This window comes from Heterodontus francisci, chromosome 26 (assembly GCF_036365525.1).
Source record: "Heterodontus francisci isolate sHetFra1 chromosome 26, sHetFra1.hap1, whole genome shotgun sequence".
In the NCBI taxonomy this organism is placed as follows: Eukaryota; Metazoa; Chordata; class Chondrichthyes; order Heterodontiformes; family Heterodontidae; genus Heterodontus; species Heterodontus francisci.
The window spans coordinates 69501731-69525130 of record NC_090396.1 but is presented as its reverse complement, the minus strand read 5'-3'; the positions used below and the strand labels follow the sequence as shown (position 1 = coordinate 69525130).

Sequence of the window (23400 nt, the reverse complement as noted above, 5' to 3'; positions counted from 1 at the left end):
AAGGCCTTGGTGAGGTGGGGTGGGGGTGGTCCTGGGGGAGGGGAGTCCATGGAATTCGAGGTTTTGCCCTTGGGGGTCTTCCGTAGGCCACAGATTGCCCACGGAGGAGGAAACACCCCCAAGCCCACAAGGAGTGCGCCTCATTTTACAAAGCGTCCTCCCCACGTGAAGGAGGCACCCCCCTCCCCCCCCCAACCACTGGCTAGATCCCAGCGGCGGCAGGAAGAGGCCCTCAAAGGGCCGTTAATGAGACAGTTAAGGGCCTCAATTGGCCTCTAGGCGGGAAGGCCGCCAACCTATCCCGCCCCTGGCAAAATCGCTTGGCGACAGGCCCTCTGTCCCCCGCCACCTGTTGCAATTCTAGGGCGCCCTCACCTCCGACTCCTCTTCAGGAGGGCCCATAAAATCTAGTCAGGAAAGATAACAGTGCTCGCAGACTGCATCCACTTACAAGCTGTTAATTACACCAGTTTCCCAAGTGATAATCAAAACCGTTTCAAAAAATGGTGCAGATTTCAACAAAGTGTCTGCTTTCATTAGTGACATTGCAACTTGCATGTCGAAATCTTTCATATCTCTGCTCCAAGGTGTAATGCCTCATGCTTTCCATATTACATGTAATGCAAATATAAACCTCCCTTGTCTTTTTTAAAAATAGATCATTTTCATGCTTTGTTACAACACCATAAAATTTACAATTTAAATGTAAAATTCACGATTCTTAAAATGCTATGACTGTGAAATTTGTTAAATTTGACTGAATTTGGTAGGGCCCTAGTTGGAATTGGTAAATGTAAACCATCTCTCTGCTCCCCCCTTCCATATAATGAGGATGAGGTGGATTTAGTGGGCAATAACTTTGGGAGGGTGGAAAATGAGCACATTCATAAAAAAGGCACCGGCAGTATAAAAATCTAAATGAATAAAGCTGTTCTGGATTGAAAAGGGTTAAGGTTATTTAAGTAAAGGGACTGTTGCAATATGCAAAGAATTTAATGAACAAAGCCTGAAAACCCACTTAATCTCATTAGGACACTGTTTTGTAATGATAAATATTCTCTTGGTATTCCTTCTTTCCACTGTTTTGTCAGACATTCTGGCTATTTAAAATACAAAATCCTTCCTTCTTCAACTCAAACTGTCAGAAATCAGCTTTCACCAAATCTTATGAAATCGCTGCTGTCCTTTTTCTGGGGTGGATGGGAAGTACCACGCACAGTTTCTGTATAATTTTAATTAAACCAGCTGCTTTAGGCTTTGGAGGTGGGCCTATCAAGGCAGATGGCAGCTGGTTTATGCCTTACTGTCATCTCCATTGATTAGATCTACTGTACGACAACAATGAGCTATGCAAAGGAGAATGCTTTGTGTACTTTGTGCAGGGTTTTCAAAACAGCTTTATCTTAGCTGCTAAAAGACAACTTCCTGGGTTTTAAACACAATACTTACAGATGCAAAAAAATTAAGAATTCCTTATTTTTTTTTTATTATGGTAGCAAAGGATTAGAGCTTTAAAACATTCTTTTTTAGTACTGATGGGCTGTAATTTATAACTATGATCTGCAGAAATTTTGAAAGTGAGTTTTTTAAGGAAAAATGATTTGGTAAAATGGGTTTACTGACAATTCACAAAGTTGACATGATTACTGAGGTTTCTGAATTTCTGGGCCATACCTGTGAAGATTTTAAAAGCCTCTGGCTGTATTCTTTCTCAATCTGCTTCAACTTGCTGCTGGTCTGTAAAAACAAAAGGAGAAATGTAACATGAGATAGGCAAAGAGGAAGAACGTGCACAGACACTCGCTGTTGACCTAGGCGCTTGGCACCTAATCGGTATGCCTGTCACTTAGGATCTGGGCTCTCTGCCAGTTCCAACGCCCCTTCGTGGCAACCAAAAGCACAGGGCCTTGCTTTGATCTTCAGCCAACTCGTCATCACTTGAAAGGAAAAATCTACCTCTGCTGCCAATTATTCGAAAACATAAAGGGCTTTCTGGATGAGAAATGACAGCATAAAGTTTATCAGAATGACTTCACCTTAGTAAAAACAGAAACACATGCTCTGATGAACTCTGTGAAGGTACAATATGACACGTATGCTTTAGAGTGCCAGATGATTTTTTAAGAAGAGTCTGGGAGCAGTGAAAGGTGGCGAGAGGGAGGGATCTGAGAAAGGAACAAAAATCAGAAAGAAGCTGCAAAGTCGAATCTGCCCTAGGGAAGAAGCAACAACATTCTCTAATGTATAGCAGAGAAACAGCCTGTTCTTGGAGCTTCAAAGGGGCTTGCACATTCAATGTAAATGTGGCCATTAGCAAAACTGTACTCCACCTTTTTGCTGTAAGAGCATTAAATGTGATTGCTGCTAACATTATTATTATCAGAAGAACTGACAATTTAATGCATTTTCAAAAAAGATTTATGCAAATCAAATGAACTTTAATTATAATTATGGACTTCATTATTTAAAATGAAATTGCAATATTTTAACATAATAATTCCCTGCATAGTAAATAATTTGCTCCCCTTCTTGACCATCTCACACCATTACTCAGCTGACAGGGTGAACTGTTCAGGCTCCTGTTGTGCTTAAGCGCTTGGGAATGGCTTGATGTGATCAGCTGACTGGTCTTCCCTTTCTGTGAGTAAAGCGCTTTGTCTCCATTTTGCACCTCTCCCTCATGGCACAGCAGAATAATGATAGAATAATGATAGAATGATACAGCACAGAGGAGGCCATTTGACCCATGGGGCCTGTGCTGGTTCTTTGGAAGAGTTATCAATTTAGTCCACTCCCCTGCTATTTCTTCATAGCCCTGCAGCTTTTTCCCCTTAAGGAATATATCCAATTCCCTGTTGAAAATTACTATTGAATCTACTCCCGCCACACTCTCAGGCAGCACATTCCAGAAATGTTGAGGGGAGGTCATGTAGGTTAATGTTTGGCTAGGAAATGAGGGCAGAGAAAAGAATGGGGGCAGAGGTACTGACATTTTTGTTAACCTCAAACACAGCCTGAATATTTAATACCAGGTTCGATATGCAGCACTGTGTCCCCAGATGCGTGGTGAGAAGGAACAGTAAAGAGGTGAGCATTAGTAGATGATTCAGGCTCTGTGATCAACGTAGGCCAGTTTAAATATGGTCATACAGCATAGGTGCAAATCAGCAAGCACAGTGAATAATACACAAAGGAATAGAAGGATTTCCTTCAGGAGACATTAAAAAGGTCTGGTGGAATGTATGCGCAAATATTGCAAGAATGCAACGGCTGTCATCAGTGTCAAAACCACTCAATGAACTGTTGGGTGTAGAGACAACCATACTCCAAAAAAATCTTCAAAAATTTCTCTTCAAATATTGAATACTGCACAGCAGATCTCAGAAGCAACAGGTGTTGAAAACAGGAGAGATGCAACAATGAAAATAACTCTTCAAATGAATCTACCTGAACGGCATCACAATCCTGGCACTGGTTTGAATCAAGCTGATGTACATTTTACACTGGTTGCAATAGCAATGCCTTAGATTCAGCAACTGTAACAAACGCATTTGCCAGAGACCTTCAGTTGCCATCTGGAGCATATCAAGGCAATGTTAACCAACTAAACCTAATGGAATAAGTAATTAATCCTCAGTCAATGGAAACCCTGCGACAAGTACTTTAAGTACTTTTTTCTAGGGGTGGCAGGAGGTAGCTTATATTTTTCTCTTTCTTTATTCAGGTTTTCCTCACCACATACCATTCACTTTTGAAGGCAATTAGCAGGGAACCTGTTTCCAGGGTTCTATAGCTACAGGTGGAGGAGGATGAGAGTAATTCACAATAACTCAGTCTCTGACTGTTTCTTGTCACTGGGGGAATGAGCTGAGCTCCACTCAAAGCCATGGTTCTACTACTGTGCAGCACACTCCACCTAAATCACTCTGCACAAGGCAGAAGTAGCTGCTCCGCACAGTAATGACAAACTTGGGGGCAAGATCATAAGAAATAGGAGCTGGAGTAGGTCGTACAGCCCCACGAGCCTGCTCCGCCATTCAATAAGACCGTGGCTGATCTAATCTTGACCTCAACTCCACTTTCCGGCCTGTTCCCCCAAACCCTTGACTCTCCTATAATTCAAAATCTGTTTATCTCAGCCTTGAATATATTTAATGACCCAGCCTCCACTGCTCTTTGGGGTAGAGCAGTCCAAAGATTCACAACCCTCTGAGAGAAGAAATTCCTCCTCATTTCCGTTTTAAATGGGTGACCCCTTATTTTGAAACTATGTCCCCTGTTCTAGATTCCCCCATGAGGGGAAACATCCACCACCTGAACCATTCGTTTGAGAAGAGAGATCAAAGCCAGTCCTTGCCATTCCAGCTTTCTAAAGATATTTCAGATTTTACAACATATGCTGGTGTCCATTTTCAGCATGCACACAAACTTAGGCACAAAGATTTTATTTTTGTCAAGTACAATGAAAGGCATAGAAAGGGCTGAATGCTACAAGCCCTCCAATGTCGGGGGTTGTGGTGGGTGGGCCCGGAAAATTCTGCCGGGAGAGGCCCACCACGACTCATGACGGCTGGAAGGCTCCACCACATTTTACCAGCAGTAGCGAGGCCTTGGTGTGGTCCCCCCGCCGCTCGGTGACGGGCCTTCATTTTAATATGAAAATGAGAGTAAAATGAAAGAATAACTACCTACCTGGTAGCGACAGTCGTCCCACACCGATATTCCGGCCGCTGGCCGGAGCTCCCGCGCCTTCGGAACGCCGTTCGGAGTTCCAAGGCGTGACACCGGTGGGGAGGGGGTAGGAGTGAAGAATTTCAGGGTGGTGGGGGGAGCAGAGAGAACTATTGTAATTGGTTGTGGGGATGATGGGTCAAAGATTCTGAAGTTAGGGGGGAAAGTTCAGGAAATAAAAAGGCGCTTTTTTGGGGGGATATGTCATTGTAATACATGAGGACTCAGTAGCGGTGTATGGGAGAGAGGAATCTAAGTTGAAATAAAAGTGTTCGGCAGGTTCTGATGAAGCGGCACCTTTAATTATTGAAATGAGATTGAAGGGCGTGAAGCCCTTTAAAAATGGCGCGGTGGTGCCAGATGCCGGGGATGGAGTGGCTGACATCATTGGGGGGTGGCTGTTCCATCCGCCCCCCCACACTTAAATGAGCCCCTGCGTGAAATATTGTAGGGGCTCAACGATGGATGATCTTCCCAACTTCAAAGCCGCCACCGCAATTTGTGGTGCATTCATAAAGTGAAAAATAATTGCAATTGTTGCGTCAATTTTTACTGGTAGTCATGGAACTGAAGCAGAAGATGAACTGATGTATGTGCAATAAACCGATGCTGTTCTTAGGAGTTATGGTGGTAAAGAGTAAATGAGTTGACAGTTTCAGTGAAACTCCTTGAATGATTCAGTCAGTATCCTGAGTAAGCAGCTGACACCCCTCAAGTTTGATCTGCAGTCTGTGTAAAGTTAGCTAATCTCAACTGGGGCAAGAATAGAGGCTCTATCTATCTTGTGGATTCTGGGTGAGGACTGTATCCGGTTCTGCTCCCCAATGCAAATAGCCTGTCAACATTAACTACCCAGGATCACTCATGAGGAACATCCACCTGAGTGAGATACCCGAGGATGCCTCCACCCACCCTCCCCCCATCAAGAAGTCAATGTCTTCTGACAGTGGTGGGTAGGGAGAAAGAAAAACTGGTGAGAAAAAACAGGTTTAAGTGAATTTTGACAGAGATATTTGCATTGCTTAACTGCCAGCTATTTAATGTGTGCCAAATTGTTTGAAGATTGAATCTGCACCTTTTACCAAATAGCGATTGGAGAGAAACCACACTAGAGATTGCAATTTACAGAGGGCCTGCTCTAGTATTATGTGCAGCTGATTAAGCAATTGCACAAAGTATATTTCTTACACCATTTTGACAACTATAATTCCATAAAATAAAAACAAGAAATGCTGGAACCACTCAGCAGGTCTGGCAGCATCTGTGGAAAGAGAAGCAGAGTTAACGTTTCGGGTCAGTGACCCTTCTTCGGAACTGGCAAATATTAGAAATGTCAAAGGTTATAAGCAAGTGAGGTGGGGGTGGGGCAAGAGATAACAAAGGAGAAGGTGTAGATTGAAGGTCATGGAGCAAAGGCAAACAATGTGTTAATGGTGTGTTGAAAGACAAAGCATTAGTACAGAAAAGGTGTTAATGGACTGAATATTGAACAGCAGCAAGTGCAAACATGAAAAAAAACAGTAGGTAAGCAAACTGAACAAACTAAGATGAAATGAAATAAATGCAAAAAAAGGTTGTAAAAAATGTAAAAAAAGAAAAATGAAAAAACAACTAAAAATGAAAGTAAAATGGGGGGCCCGTCATGCTCTGAAATTATTGAACTCAATGTTCAGTCCGGCAGGCTGTAGTGTGCCTAATCGGTAGATGAGATGCTGCTCCTCGAGCTTGCGTTGATGTTCACTGGAACACTGCAGCAATCCCAGGACAGAGATGTGAGCATGAGAGCAGGGGGGAGTGTTGAAATGGCAAGCAACCAGAAGCTCAGGGTCCTGCTTGCGGACTGAGCGGAGGTGTTCCGCAAAGTGGTCACCCAGTCTGTGCTTGGTCTCCCCAATGTAGAGGAGACCACATTGTGAGCAGCGAATACAGTATACTACATTGAAAGAAGTACAAGTAAATCGCTGTTTCACCTGAAAGGAGTGTTTGGGGCCTGGGATAGTGAGGAGAGAGGCGGTAAATGGGCAGGTATTACACCTCCTGCGAATGCAGGGGAAGGTGCCATGGGACGGGGACGAGGTGGTGGGGGTAATGGAGGAGTGGACCAGGGTGTCACGGAGGGAACGATCCCTTCGGAATGCTGACAGGGGAAGGGAGGGGAAGATGCGCTTGGTAGTGGCATCACGCTGGAGGTGGCGGCAATGGCGGAGGATGATCCTTTGGATATGGAGGCTGATGGGGTGGAAAGTGAGGACAAGGGGAACCCTGTCACGGTTCTGGGAGGGAGGGGAAGGGTTGAGGGCAGAGGTACAGGAAATGGGCCGGACACAGTTGAGGGCCCTGTCAACAACAGTGGGGTGAATCCTCGGTTGAGGAAAAAGGAGGTCATACCAGAAGCACCGTCATGGAAGGTAGCATCATCAGAGCAGATGCGTCGAAGACGGAGAAACTGGGAGAATGGAATGGAGTCCTTACAGGAGGTAGGGTGTGAAGAAGTGTAGTCGAAGTAGCTGTGGAAGTCGGTGGGCTTATAATGGATATTAGTAGACAACCTATCCCCAGAGATGGAGACAGAGAAGTCGAGGAAGGGAAGGGAAGTGTCAGAGACGGACCATGTAAAGGTGAGAGAAGGGTGGAAATTGGAAGCAAAGTTGATAAAGTTTTCCAGTTCGGGGCGGGAGCAGGAAGCAGCACCGATACAGTCATCAATGTACCGGAAAAAGAGTCGGGGGAGGGGTCCTGAAACTATAATTTCATCCTTGGTGGTCTCACTAGGGAAGAAAAGAAAGTGTCCAGCTATTGAGTAGGATTTGGCCTTTACCAGCAAGGTACAAAGACCGTGCTACATTTCCCAACCTGCAATGTGCTGGAAAGCTGGCATTTGGGTTGGAAGCTTATTTCTGTAGAACTTTTCAGGGAGACTAAAACTAAGGGTCATATATATAAGCTAGTCACTGATAATGCTAATAGGAAATTCAGGAGAACTTGCTACCACATGGAACAGCTGAGGCAAATTGCATAGATGCATTTAAGGGGAAGCTAGATAAACACATGAGGGAGAAAGGATAGAAGGAATTGCTGACGGGGTTAGTTGAAGAGGGGTGGGAGGAGGCTCTTTTGGAGCAGAAACACTGGCATGGACCACCTGGGCTGAATGACCCGTTTCTGTGCTGTAAATTCTATGTAACTAGCAAATCAGCTAACTTTGCTGGCTCCAGAGTCTTGTTGGTATTTTCCTGAACAATGCTTATTTAATGTTGAGATCTAAAGAGTAAAGCAGGGCAGTTAAGAGAAATACTCAATCCTGGACAAGACAGCAATCACAATAGTCTAATCTCTCGCATTTACCTACTGACCCCAAAGGCTTTCCTAAAGCCAGCAACATAGAGCATATCTTCATAAAATGAAGAACAGCCACAAAGGACATACAACTGCATCAGCTGTATCACTAAAGATGTAAGTAATAGGAACATAGGAGCAGGAGTAGGCTATTCAGCCCATCGAGCCTGCTCCGCCATTCACTACGATCATGGCTGATCACCCAATGCCTTTTTCCCAAAATATCCTCATATCTCTTTATGTCATTTGTATTTAGAAATCTGTCAATCTCTATTTTAAACATACTCAATGACTGAGCTTCCACAGCCCTAGGAGTAGAGAATTCCAAAGTCACAACCCTCTGAGTAAAGAAATTTCTCTTCATCTCTGTCCTAAATGGCTTCCCCCTTATTTTGAAATTGTGGCCCCTGGTTCTAGACTCCCCAACCAGGGGAAACATCTTAGCTGCATCTACCCTGTCTATCCCTTTAAGCATTTTGTAGGTTTCAATGAGCCCACCTGTCATTTTTCGAAACCCTAGAGAATACAGGCCCAGTTTCCCCAATCTCTCTTCATAGGACAGTCTCGCCATCCCGGGAACAAGTCTGGTGAACCTTCGTTACACTCCCTCTATGGCAATAATATCCTTCCTAAGGTAAGGGGAGCAAAACTGCACACAGTACTCCAGGTGCAGTCTAACCAAGGTTCTATACAATTGAAGCAAGACTTCACTATCCTTGTACTCAAATCCTCTTGTGATAAACGCTAACATACCATTAGCCTTCTTAATTGCTTGCTGCACCTGCATGTTAATTTTCAATGACTTATTGACAAGGACACCCAGGTCCCTTTGTACATCTACACTTTCTAATCTCTTACCATTTAAGAAATACTCTGCACATCTACTCCTCCTAACAAAATGGATAACCTCACATTTTTTTGTAATGCTGAGTTCAGCAACGTACTGAAGAAAGAAACACATGATTTGATAGAGAAATAGGGATTGTGTGTCCTATATAACAATCCATTCAGTGTTGATCAACTCCCTCAATATTAATAATGTTGCTATATCTCAAAAGGCATAGCACCAAAAACAGTTAATGGAATGACAACAATCTTTAAAAGAAAATTGTTCTTAGGATATGGGTGATGCAGGCAAGGCAACATTAATTACTCATCCCTAGTTGCCCTGAGAAAGTGCCGGTGAGCCTTCTACTTGAACTGCTGCAGTTCTCGTGCTGATGGTGCTCCCATATTGGTGTTAAGTAGGGAATGCCAGGATTTTGAGGACAAAGGAATGACAATATATGTCCAAGTCAGGATGGCGTATGACTTTGAGGGGAACTTACAGGCGATGGCACTCCCATCGCCTGCAGATCTTGTTCTTCTTGGTGGCAAAGGTTGCAAGTGAGGGAAGTGCTGTTGAGGTAACTTTCGCGAGTTGCTTGCAGTGTATCCTGTAGATCATACATACTGCCTCCATAGTGCGCAGAGAGAGTTAACCGATCAGCTAACTGTTCTGTGCTGAATGGTATCGAGCTTCTTGAGTGTTGTGTGGTTGCACCTATCCAGGTGAGTACTTCATCACACTCCTGACTTGAGCCTTATAGGTAGTGAAGAGGCTTTGAGAAGTCAGGTGACCCACTCGTCACAGAATATTCAGCCTCTGGCCTGTTCATGTAGCCATGGTCCTGACATGACTGGTCCAGTTCAGTTCTGATTAATCATGGCCCCTAGGATGTTGATGGTGGGGTACTTGGCAATAGTATAGTCATTGAGGGCAAGATGACTGGCTTTTTCTTGTTTGAGATTGTCATTGTATGGCATTTATGTGGTACAAATGTTACCTGCCACATGTCAGTTCACTTGTCTGCACACTATATATTGTGAGCCAGTTAGAGAACCATTTTTATCCTCTTTTCCCCGACTAATGGCTGTGATTTGCATTGGTTTTTAGCTCCACAAGAGCTGACAGCCATCTAATACCTTGTCTAACACCCTCATGAACCAAACTGCAGTTGTACAGTGTTTTGGCCAGTTTGCCCCTGAAATAGAGTACAGTTCAAACTGCAGCAATATAGGGGAGTCATGCAGGCCCTAGAGACAGTACAGATGAGAACAACAAGGATGAACCCTGATGTTAAATGGATGGGGTTATTAGGAATGACTAGATAAGCTAAGGCTCTTTAGCCACAACATGTATCTCAGAGGGTACCTTATAGAGGTATACAAGATTCTAAATAGGTCAAGACACCAGGACAAGTGGGCACAGGTTTCAGGTTGTGAAGGTCAAGTTTAAGACAGACGTGATCAATAACTAGAATGGGTTTCTAGGAATGGTATTTGAGGCCAGGGAACCAGAATCATTTAAAAACAGGTGCTGCTGCAATAGAAAGGGAAAAATTATAAAGGCCAAAGGATGTTCTTTATTCAAAGCTGTCTTCTGCCTAGGTAATTACATGCTAGTGGGATATCTAACGATGGAGGGCATCACAGGTAAGCTTAATCCTGTTTTCATCCAAAGTACTTTCCACAATAGTCTGGGTAATTTTGGAAATGCCATTTTGTGAAGGACTTACAATTAAATGGTTTAGCAAGTCCAGCAATATCAGCTTTGTTATCATTGTTATGGGCAGGAATAGCGTGACAATGTTGTTTGGCTCCAACTTTGACCAACAAGATACAATGCCATGTGTTGTAATGCCAGAGGTTATGCATAAGTTACCTTGGACAGGTACTGAGCATTAATATAATGCACCAGCAGCCAACAAAACATTCCAGCACTTACCTAGCGCACAAAAAGAAATGGGGAAGGGGAAGCCCATATATATTTACCCAAGCCTTTTACACTACTACAGGCACAAAACACTAAGCTCAACTTGCTTTTCAGAGCTGGCTAGTTTATTATACATGCACAAGTGTTACAGATGCTCGATGACGTTCAGGCCTCCAGCAACTGATGTGCATGTGAGAGTGTAAGAAAGACAGACGGACAGACTTACATTTCTATAGCCCCCTTCACAACCTCAGGATGCCTCAAAGTGTTTTCCAAGCATTGAAGTATAATTGGTGTTATGAGTGACAGGAGTGGACTGGTTCCTGAGTAAATCAAGAAGCTTTTTCCCCAGAGTGGGGGATTCAATTACTAGGGGTCACGAGTTCAAAGTGAGAGGGGAAAAGTTTAGGGGGGATATGCGTGGAATGTTCTTTACGCAGAGGGTGGTGGGTGCCTGGAACGCGTTGCCAACGGAGGTGGTAGACGCGGGCACGATAGCGTCTTTTAAGATGTATCTAGACAGATACATGAATGGGCAGGAAGCAAAGAGATACAGACCCTTAGAAAATAGGCGACATGTTTAGATAGAGGATCTGGATCGGCGCAGGCTTGGAGGGCTGAAGGGCCTGTTCCTGTGCTGTAATTTTCTTTGTTCTTTGTTCTTTGTAATCAGGGAATGATAATCAGCCCGGAGAACAAACATCAATTAATACATTTTTATTTGATAGCTACTTCTCCTTGACTTTTTATTGCAGCTGACTAATAAAATGAGCTTTAGGGCCTCCGTTTATCCCTTTGCAAGTATCTTTCAAGTTTTGTTCATGTGAATACTTAACAATTTCATTCCTGAACTCTGTAAATGTATTTTTGTGCATGGACAAACATGCAGGACCAGGAAGGATGCCAATCCTCGCTCTACTTAGTAATAGCTGATCAAAGATGACCCAGCCAGTTTGTCACCCGAGCAGGCCCTTTCCGACCAGGACCTTTGGTAAGTTTTTTTTCAACTGCCCAAACAGGGCATCAGATATTTATAACTGGTTCCGCAGGGAGGGGGTGGGGTAAGCATTTCAGATTGAGAGCACCTCCCCAGAGGACTGCTCTCCTTTGAAGTTGATATTTGCCTTACAGAGGCTGTCCTGAATTCATCCTTTAAAAGGAAATGAAGAAGGGCAGAAACAGAACACAATGAAATAAAAAGGAAAGTAAAGAAAATCCACTTATTTCACACATCAAGGCTTCTTTAGGCACTGTATAAAGTGAAGTATAATTAAAGAACCACTTGATGCATTTTCACTTTTGGGACAGGATGTAGGCAAAAGAGTAGAAGTTGGAGATGGTGGTCCGCTTATATTATATTATCTTGAAGAAGGTGCTATTTGTGTTTTACTCATTTTCCCATCAATTTTAATTGTTATCAAAGATAACCTTTCTTTGTTTTTTCCAGTTTTCTCTCCTTTTCTCATCTGCTGGATTTGCTGGCTTGTGTTGGGGGACAATTCCACGAGCACTCCTCAGATACCTTGTCTCATTATTCATATATCAGCCCTGACAGTAACTTTAGAAAGGTTTTTCAAATACAGAGGGCATGACAGTCAAATTGGATCCTGTTCTTGCCCAACTTGTACACACATTCACTTTCCAGTAGTGATCAAGAATGGGGGAACATGGGCCAACTTCCCCCACCCTGCCATTGAACAATAAAGCCATCAACACCTTTGCTGAAACAAAAACAAGAAATGCTGGAATCACTCAGCAGGTCTGGCAGCATCTGTGGAAAGAGAAGCAGAGTTAACGTTTTGGGTCAGCGACCCTTCTTCGGAAGAAGGGTCGCTGACCCGAAACGTTAACTCTGCTTCTCTTTCCACAGATGCTGCCAGACCTGCTGAGTGATTCCAGCATTTCTTGTTTTTGTTTCAGATTTCCAGCATCCGCAGTATTTTGCTTTTATAACACCTTTGCTGAGATCAGTTAGCTGTACATAGAGCACAAATCAGTCCTGGGATCTTCCTGTTCTGTATGCTTCAGTGCTGCACCACAGGTTCATTATCCCATTGCAGCCTTGGGGAAAGGCCATCAAACATTTAAATATAAATCTGTTTTGCATCATTTGTGTATAAGTTATCAGTTGGGGAATTTCCAAAGAAGTTGAAAAAAGCTGAAATAAGAAAGCTTGGAGGAGAAATTCGTTCACGTAGTGGCGCTATGCAGACTTACGTCAATTCCGAGGGCAGGCCGTGCCACTACCTGTGCAAACCACATGGCATTCTTCATTGATATCACTGAAGAACGCTAAAGCAGCCCTATGTGAATGAATTTCTCCTCCATGCTTATACTTCCTGTTAAGTTGTCCAATTATAAATTCATATGCCCACAGTTACAATACATACTGCCTTTGTAGGCTTGCTACACTGTAATTAGACCCTTCAACCAGTGGACATAGGAATTTAATGGAAATATACAAATAAGGATAGAATGCATTATTTTAAAATACAAGCTGAAACTAAGGTGTCAGCTGGACTCCATGGGAGATACTCTTGCCTATGTGCCAGAAGGTTGTGGGTTCAAGTCCCACTCCAGGGACCTAGAGACTAGAGGACAAAAATCTAGGTTGACACTAAGGGAATGCGACACTGTCGAGGTGCTGCCTTCAGGATGGCACTACTCATCTCATGGCACTACTTTGGAGGAGCAGGGGAGTTATCTGCAGTGTCCTAGCCAATATTTATTCCTCAATTAACATGAATAAAACAGATTATCTAGTTTGTGGGAACTTGCCGTGTGTAAATTGGTTGCCACGTTTCCTACATTACAACAGAGGCTGCACTTCAAAAGTAGTTTATTGGCATGAAAGCATGTCAGGATGTCCTGAAGTCATAAAAGACACCATATCAATGTAAGTCTCTCTTTTTCCGCTGGTTCTGTCCTCTAATCTTACTTTACCAGCAAAGAAAACTATGTTAACTTTTCTTTACCAAAATATTAAAGGGGAAAAAGGGTTGTGCCTCATCAAATTTTAAACAAACGAGCAGGTCATAATTACTCCACCCTGAATGGGAAATCAGGTGAGTGCCAAAGGAGTAGCTCAAGCAATATTATTGAATAATTGACAAGGGATTTAAAAATTAACTCAAACACCAGGGCTTCTTATGTGCTAATCATTTGGTGAGGTTGTTCTTACCTTTAAGTCATAGACGTGTTCAAACATGGAAAGGTTAGGTGTGTTTGGATCTTAAATATGTATGATGTATTTATAACAAGGTCCAAGTGCCTTCACATGAATGCCTGTGGGTGGACATTGTGCAGCTGCCCTGTTCACACTACGCCTTTCCGCAGGGCAGCTGCATAGATATAAATATTATGAAATACTAGTAGTCTGTAAGACACAGAGTCATTACGGCACAGAAGGAAGGCGTTCTGCCTAGCGAGTTCATGCAGGCTCTCTGTAGAGTAATCTAATCAGTCCCGTTCCTCATTCTATCCCTGTATGTTTATTTCCCTCAAATGCCATCCAATTCCTTTTTGAAATCATACATTGTCTCTGCTTCCACCATCCTCGTATGCAGCGAGTTCCAGGTCATTACCACTCTCGCGAAAAAAAATTCTTCCTCACATACACCCTACATCTTTTGCCCAAAACATTAAATCTGTGACCCTTAGTCCTTATACCATCAGCTAATGGAAACAGCTGTTCATTGTCTAATGGTACAAGGAATAGAGGACACAGATTGAAGGTTTTGGGCAAGAGATGCAGCGGGAATATGAGGAAGAACTTTTTACGCAGCAGGCAGTAAGGACCTGGAACTCGCTGCCCACAAGGGTGGTGGAAGAGGAGACAATTAGTGAGTTCAAAGGGAAATTGGATGGCCACTTGAAGGAAATAGACTTGCAGGGTCATGGGGATCAAGTGGGGAGTGGGACTGAATGAGTAGCTCCATGGAGAGCTGGCATGGACTTGATGGGCCAAATGGCCTCCTTTTGTGCCACAAATGACTCTATGATCTTATCTAAATCTGTCATAATCTTGTACACCTCTATCAAATCTCCCCTCAACCTCCCTTGCTCCGAGGAGAACAACCCCACCTTCTCCAACTTGACCTTGTCGCTAAAAATCCCTCATTCTTGCAACTATTCTGGTAAATCTCCCCTGCACCCTCTCAAGGACCTTCTTATCCATCCTAAAGTGTGGTGACCAGAACTGGATGCAATACTCTAGTTGTGGCCTAACCAGAGCTTTATAAAGGTTCAGCTTAACTTCCCTGCTTTTGTACTCTATACCTCTACTTATGAAGCATAAAATTCCATATGCTTTAACTACTCTCTCAATATGTCCTGCCACTTTCAAAGATCTATGCACATGAACCCTCAGGTCCCTCTGTCCCTGTACACTTTTCAGGACTGTGCCATTCAATCTATATTGGCTTTCCTTATCCCTTCTGCCAAAATGCATCACCTCACACTTCTCTGTATTGAATTCCGTCTGCCACTTGTCTGCCCATTCTGCTAGGCTATCTATGTCCTGCTGCAGTCAATTGGTATCATCCTCACTGTCTGCCACAACTCCAAGTTTGGTATCATTGGCAAATTTCAAAATGTTACTATATATTCCAATACCCAAGTCATTTATATATATTTCAAAAAAAGCAGCTGTGCTAGCACTGAACCTTGGGAAACACCACTGTCTACCATCCTCCAGTCTAAAAAAAACAACCATTTACCAAACTTGCTGTTTCCTGTCTTTAAGACAATTTTTTTTAAATCCAATTGGACACTGACCCTCCTATTCCATGAGCCTCAATTTTACAAACCAGCCTTTTACGTAGTACTTTGTCAAATGCTTTATGAAAATCCATATGGACAACATCCATTGTTTTCCCTTAATTAACCTTCTCTGTTACTTCATCAAAAACTCAATTAGGTTAGTCAAGCACGAACTGTCTTTTACAGTGGCTTGAAGACGCGGGCTCCCCTCCCAATGTCTTCTCCTGCCAAATTGCCAGCCCTCCTGCCTCCCAATCTGACCCTAATGGGCTGGGAAAATTCAGTCTATTGTTTCTAAAACTTTACCCACCACTGATGTTAAACTGACTGGCCTATAATTACGAGGAACATCCTTACACCTTTCCTTGAATAAAAGTGTCACATTTTCCAATCTCCAATCCTCTGGCACTTCCCCCGTATCTCGGGAAGATCGGAAGATTATGGCAAGCCCTTCCACTATCTCCACTCCCACTTCCTTCAGCAACCTAGGATGCAAACCATTCAGACCAAGCGACTTATCCACTCTAAGCATAGCCAGCCTTTCTGGTACATCCTGCCTATCAATTTTCACCTCATCCATTACTTCTACCATCTCTGTTTCTACCAATATTATGTCAGCATCATCTTCCTTAGTAAACACCAATACAAAGCACACATTAACTATTCTAGCCTTGCTCAGCACCTCTAAGTCTATATCACCCTTTTTGTCCCTAATAGGCCCCACCACACTTCTTACTACCCACTTCCTATTTACATGCCAGTAGAAAATTTTTGGGTTCCCTTTTATGTTAACTGCCATTCTATTCTCATATTCTCTACCTTTCCTCTTCACTTTCCCTCTCAACTTATTGTTTGTGGTCTGGTTCTCGCTTGAAGAATTCACTTGACATGCATCATGCTCCCTCTTTTTTTGTTTCATCATATTCTCTTTCTCCCTCGTAATCCTGGCTTTGGTTCCCTTAACTCTCGCCCTTGATGGAATGGACCTCGCCTGTACCTGAAATGTCTCCTCCTTAAAGATCACCCATTGTTCTGTTACAGTTTTTCTTGTCAATCTTTGGTTCCATTTTACCCTGGCTAGATCCCCTCTCATTCCATTGAAGTTAGCCCTCTTCCAATTGTTACAAGATTGCTTCTTTTCTTTGTAAAATATGTTTTAACGACTTATATTGAATTATGGACATTGATTTATCTGGAATCTTGAACAGATGCTGAACTTTGTGTTTTTTTCAAAAAACGTCACCAGAAGGTTCCTGGATTTGGCTTGTAAATAAGTCTTACTGGAAGGCACCTGTCTGTGGATAATCACCCAGCAGGGGTTGTTTTTCACTTGGGGAGATGTTTACAAAGAAGTGACAGGTCACGATTTACAGAGGTTAGAAAGTTTGACTTCTGGACTGTTTTTAGTTTCATTTTGAACTGTTACAATAGACAGTTGTTTTTTATCTGCCAAAGAAGACCCAGCTCTCTCTCCTGGAAAGAAATTCTGCATACAGTGTGTCAGTTTTCTATTTCCAACCGCATATTTGAAGAAACCCTACGTATTGAATGATTGGGAACTGAAACCTTGTTGCTGCATTTCTGCTGTAAGACCTATCTGAAGCCTCTGTAGCTGCATTTCTTGGAAAGCCTACTCAAACTGATCTTCCACATCGTCTGGAAAGTACTGTTCTAGGAAGATCCCAGTGACAGGCATCTATATGCATTTGGGACGCCAAATCAAAACTAATTCTGCCTAAGTGTTTTTTTTTTTGCTTTCTTTGTAACAGCGCAATAAACAAAAATCCCTTTTATTTTTCCCAGTTAATTGGTATGTGTATGTGGGAGAGGGGCTAAAATAAATAAAGGGCTTTAATATTTTAATTTGTGTGTGTATATTCTACTTCATTATTGGTTAAGACTTCTTTTATAATAAACTCATAATTTTGTTGTGTACTGAAGAAACCTAGTTGGTGTGTTTTATTCTGGGAAAAATAGAGTATATGATTGACCGTATCAGTAAGTGGGAAAATTTAAATATGTGTTGTGACCTGTGGAGAGGTGGGACTAGAATAAACAATGCACTCCTCCCACCTTGGTTGTAACACAATTTAGAAGTTTTACTTTAAATTGTTCCTTGCACTTCTCCATTACTAATGATCACTCTTACCCAAGTGTTCCCCCACAGATACCTGGTCCACTTGGCCTGCCTCATTCCCCAGCACGAGATCCAGCAATGCCTCCTTCCTGGTTGGACCGAGAATATAAATAGTTACGGAAGTTCCCCAGACCACATTGCAGAAATTCCTCCCCCTCCGTACCCTTTACTCTAACATTATCCCAATTGATATTTGGGTAATTGAAATCCCCCATTATTACCCACTCTATAGTTCTTGCACATCTCTGATTTCCCTGCAGATTTGCTCCTTTCCCTCTCACTATTTGGAGGCCTATAGAATACCTCCAAGTAGCATGATCATACCCTTTTTGCTTTCCAACTCTAACCTAATGGATTCAATCTTTGCCCCCTTGAGGATATCCTCCCTTTCCAACACTACAATAGTCTCATTTATAAATAGCTGTTTGGCAGTACAGAACTTGAGTATTGCTAAAAATAGAGACATTTTGTCAAAGCTTTTCATCTTGCACTCATCAGGATATTCGCAAGAATACTAATGGAAGGGAAGCAACAGGAGGCGACCTCCTGATGAATGCAAGATGAAAAGCTTTGACAAAATGTCTCTATTTTCAGCAATACTCGTCTCATTTATAATGATCATAAAACTACCAGATTGTTGTAAAACACATATGGCAAACTAATGTCTTTTTGGAGAAGACATCTGCCATCCTTATCGGTCTGGCCTACATGTGACACCAGATCCACAGCAATGTGGTTGGCTCTTTACTGCTCTGTGAAATGGTACAGCAAGCCACTTAGTTGTATCAAAACACTACAGAATAGCACTTTAGGTGTAACTACACCACATGGACAGTAGCTCTTCAAGGTGGCGGCTCACCACTGCCTTCACATGAGCAATTAGGGATGAGCAATATAAGCTGGCCTTGCCACCGATGCTCACATCCCAAAAATGAATTTTTAAAAGAGCCTTCCTTAAGCAGTACAGCCGCCCTACTTCCTTTTTCCTTTCCCTATCTTTTCTGAACACTTCGTATCCTTAAATATTGAGCACCATTTTTAAGTCATATTTCTGTTATTGCCACTACAGCAAATTCCCAAATGCCTATTTGTGCTTGTTGGTCAGTACTCTTATTGACCACACTTTGTGTGTTTACATACATGCATTGTAAACCTGTCTTTCTATTCCTCGTAGTTCTTCTTAGTCTGCGCCTATCTGATACAACTTCCTTCTCTAATATTATCCAACACTCTCACTCCTTTATGCACTTTATTCCTCTTTTTTTAAACTTCTATATGCTGGTGCCCTTCCCCCTGCCAATTTAATTTAAACCGTCCCCAACCACACTAGTGAAGCTGTCCACGAATACATTGGTTCCTGTCCTGTTGGGGGATATGTTCTCCATTGCAGCTTTTATCTTTCTCACCTTTTCTGAGTATCTCCTCTGGTGCTCTCTCTTTCCTTCCTTTCCTGGTTGTCTTCTCTCTATTCCTTTATTTACAATTCTCTGCTTTTATTTTTCATTCTTATGGCTGTATGGCGTGTAAGGCAGCATTTTGTTGCGATGGTTAAGGGACAGTGGGCAGGGAAGCCAGTGGTGCAGGCTGGTCGATCATTGATAGGTTCTGAGTTGCAGATTACTGAGGTGGAGAGTTTTCAGTCACAGACTGCATTTTTGGTGGTGAGCTGGGAGCTGCCGCTAAGAGAGGGATCCAGCCCGGAGTGGAAGGTAGTAAGGGGAAAGAACAAAGAGGAAAGGGTGAGGGACAGAAATGAATGGGCATTCAGGACAGCAGCTTTCAAGAGAGAGAAGAAAAAGGCAAGGAGAAGGGATCCAGGCTGTGCTATAAGCCAGCAGAGCATGTTAGAGAAACTTCCACGCCTGTTTGTGAAGAAGACACTGAGACTAGTATGCTTAGGTAGAGACAGTTTATTGCTTGCCATAAAGATTACTATTCCACTCCTAATACCACACAGCCAGTGCTGGCTGGCTCTTTATATATTTGAGTACAATTAACTAATCAACACACAATATCTGTTCACCCTATTACCTTCAACTACCAGCTATTTAACATCCATTAACATAACTTTAGACCCTAACAGAGCATTGGTACCTTTTGGGCTGCAAGTGGGATCTGAGATGTAGTCTACGGGGCATACAGGCCACCAGTTGAAAAGATTATGATATGGGGCAAGAGGAAGAGAGAAAGGTTCAACTCTGGTCTCTTATGCAACCTCACTCTCTTTGATCCACCATTGATGGCTGTGTTTTTAGTCATCTAGTCCCTAAGTTCTGGAAATACCACTCTAAACCTCTCCACCTCCTTTTAGACCCTCCTTAAAACCTACCACTTTGATTAAACTTTTAGTCACCCATCCTAATATCTCCTACTTTGATACATGCTCCTACCCTAGAAACAACCGAGGCCAAATAAGGATTCTACTCTGACCTTGAGCAATCCTTAGTCTGAGCCCCATTGGGGGACAAGCTGAGTCAGGAAGTACACGAACCTCTGAAAGGGTGTGGTTGGCAAGGAAGGAGTAGGGAAAGCAAACTCCAACAGAGTTCTCTCCTTGCAAAATGCTTAGAATATGACCTGGTCATAACCAACACCCTGTTTTGTCAGAAAGACAAGTACAAGACCTCGTGGAACAGCCACTATCCAAGCACTGGTACCTGCCTGACTACGACATTGTCCAAGCGAGAGATAGTAGGGTTGCCCACATCACTTGCGCCAAGAGAGGTGCAGACGACTGCTGGACCAATCATCGCCTAATCCAATCTACTATCTCTATCAACCTGGCCCCTAAACAGCAGCGTGACAGAAGCATTGCTGCAAAAGAAATTAGTATCCAAGGTGTCAAGGATTCCACAAAGGCAACTCTTTTCAGCCAGCGTCGCCCAGGTAACCTCTCAACTTGCAGCCAGCAAGTGTCCACAGTGCCTTGTCCACTCTAAAGTCCATCATAATCAGCACCAGTAAAGAGGTTCTTGGCTTCTCTACCAGGAAACACAGAGACTGATTTGACGGGAATTGCCAACTTTAAGAGAAAAGCAGCAGACCTGTAGGCATCTGAAGGCACAACAAAAAACCCGAGACATAAAGAACAATCGGTGGGTGGAAAGAGCACGAGGGATCCAACAGCTAGCGAAGAACCACGACGTGCATGGGTTCTTCAGTGATGTTAGGACTATCTATGGACCAAACACTCTCGAGCTCACCCTGTTGAAAGCCAATAATTGAGCAGAGCTCATCAAGGCTAGAAAGGCAGTCAGTGCATGCAGGATGGAACATTTTGAAGAGCTCCTCAACCGAGATTCTGTCTGACCCAAATGTCCTCGACTCCATCCCTCTGTACACTACCAGGCTCAGTGCTACCTGGTCCAGAATGAAGTTGAAAAAGCCATTCTTCAGCTAAAAACAAGGCCTCAGGAGCAGATGGAATCCCTGCCGAAATCCTAAAACATGGCAGAGATACACTCCTGGCGTGATTGCACAATCTCATACCCCTCATCTGGGACTAGGAGAACATACCAGGGGAACTCAGGGACGCTGTATTCATGACCATCTTCAAGAAAGGATAATTACAAGGGAGTTCCCTTGTTGTCTGCCACAGGGAAAATCATTGCAAGGATCCTCCCCAACTGCCTCCTCCCAGTGGCTGGAGCTCCTCCCAGAGTCACAATGTGAATTTCGCCCACTGACAGGCACTTCAGATATGATCTTCACTACATGGCAAATCCAGGAAAAATGCAGGGAGCAGCACCAGCCGCTGTACATAGCCTGTTACAATCTTATGAAAGCCTTTGACTCCATCAATCGTGAGGGTTTATGGGAGTCCTCCTCAAATTTGGCTGCCCTCAGAAATTTGCCACTATCCTTTGCCTACTACATGATGACATGCAAGCTGTGATCCTAAGGAAACCACTACAGACCCTATCTCAGTGAAGACTGGGGTCAAAAAAGCTGTGTCATCGCATCAACCCTCTTCTCCATCTTTCTTGTCACAACTCTGCACCTCACTCCATGAATCGTGAGGGTTTATGGGACTCCTCCTCAAATTTGGTGGTGGCATGGTGGTAATGTCACTGGACTAGTAATCTGGAGCCCAGGCTAGTGCTCTGGGGACATGGGTTCAAATCCCACCATGGCAGATGATGAAATCTGAATTCAATGAATAAAGCTAGTTTAATGATGACCATGACCATTGTCGATTGTTATAAAAACCCATCTGGTTCACTAATGTCCTTTAGAGAAGGAAATCTGCCGTTCTTACCTGGTCTGGCCTATATGTGACTCCAGACCCACAGCAATGTGGTTGACTCTGAAATGGCCAAGCAAGCCACTCAGTTCAAGGGCAATTAGGGATGGGCAATATAAGCTGGCCTTGCCACCGATGCTCACATCCCAAAAACTAATTTTAAAAAAACCTCCCGCAAGCTTGCCACAGGAGTGGAGATAATTTACAGCATCGACGGGAAATTATTCAACCTTCGTCACCTCCACTCTAAAACCAAGGCCACTCTAACCTCAATCATCGAATTTCAGTACATAGACAATGTTTGTGCTCATTCGGAGGCTGAGCTCCAAGTCACTGTCGACTCCTTCGCAGATGGGACGTACTTTAAACATCTGGAAAACTAAGGTCCTCTTCCAACCCACTCCCACAGTGCAACATCACTCCAAGTCAATCAAGCTCCACGGATACATCCTGGAAAATGTGGAAAACTTTCCATATCTTGGGAGTCGTCTTTCAACAAAGGTAGAGATAGATGAAGAAATCCACCACCGCCTTCAATATGCCAGCTCAGCCTTTGGCTGACTGAGGAAGAGTATTTGAGGACTGGGACCTCAAACCTGGGATTAAGGTCATGGTTTACTGGCAGTAGTGATCCTCATATTCCTACATGCTTCGGAGACGTAGACAGTCTACAGCAGGCACCTCAAGGCATTGGAATAATGCCACTATGCTGTCTTCGGAAAATTCTTCAAATGAGTTGGCAGGATAGGCAGTCTAATATTAGCATTCTCTCTCAAGTCAACATTCACAGAATCAAGGTGCTACTCACCCAAAACCAGCTTCACTGGGCAGGTCACGTTGTTCACATGCCAGCCACCAGGCTGCCAAAACAACTGCACTACTCAGAACTTTGTCATGGCAAAAGACTCCCAGGAGGGCAGATGAAACACTTTAGGGATGTTCTCAAAGCATCCCTGAAGAGATCCAACATCCCCACTGATTTATGGGAATCTCTGGCCTGTGACCGCTCAAAATGGAGAAGAAGCATTTGGAAGGCACCCAGCATCTCAAGAGACTTTGACGGGAGCTTGTGGAAGCCAAATCCAGGCAGCAGGGGTGCACAACCCTCAAATATTCACTGAGCCATCCCTTCAAACATCACCTGCCCCACATGTGGTAGAGTCTGCAGATCGTGCATCGGAACCGGAGTGGAAGCAAGTCCTCCTCGATCCTGATGGACTGCCTAAGAAGACGACGATGACTTTGGTTTGATAGAATCACAGAAAAGAATCACAGAAAGTTTATGGCACAGAAAGAGGCTATTCAGCCCATTGTGTCTGCGTTGGCTGAGAAAACTGGCCGCCCAATCTAATCCCACCTTCCAGCACTTGGTCCGTAGCCTTGCAGGTTACAGCACTTCAGGTGCAGGACCAGGTACCTTTTAAATGAGTTGAGGGT

The 23400-nt window shown here is 43.5% G+C and overlaps 1 protein-coding gene across 6 annotated transcripts in view; it reads right to left on the bottom strand.

Moving 5' to 3' along the window:
* Positions 1-23400, bottom strand: part of cep112 (centrosomal protein 112) — a 669222-nt gene that overhangs the window by 99679 nt on the left and 546143 nt on the right. For all 6 annotated transcript variants that reach the window (XM_068058509.1, XM_068058505.1, XM_068058504.1 and 3 more), the window contains one exon: positions 1675-1737. In XM_068058509.1, the coding sequence (XP_067914610.1) occupies positions 1675-1737 (63 nt within the window). The remainder of the gene's footprint in view (positions 1-1674; positions 1738-23400) is intronic.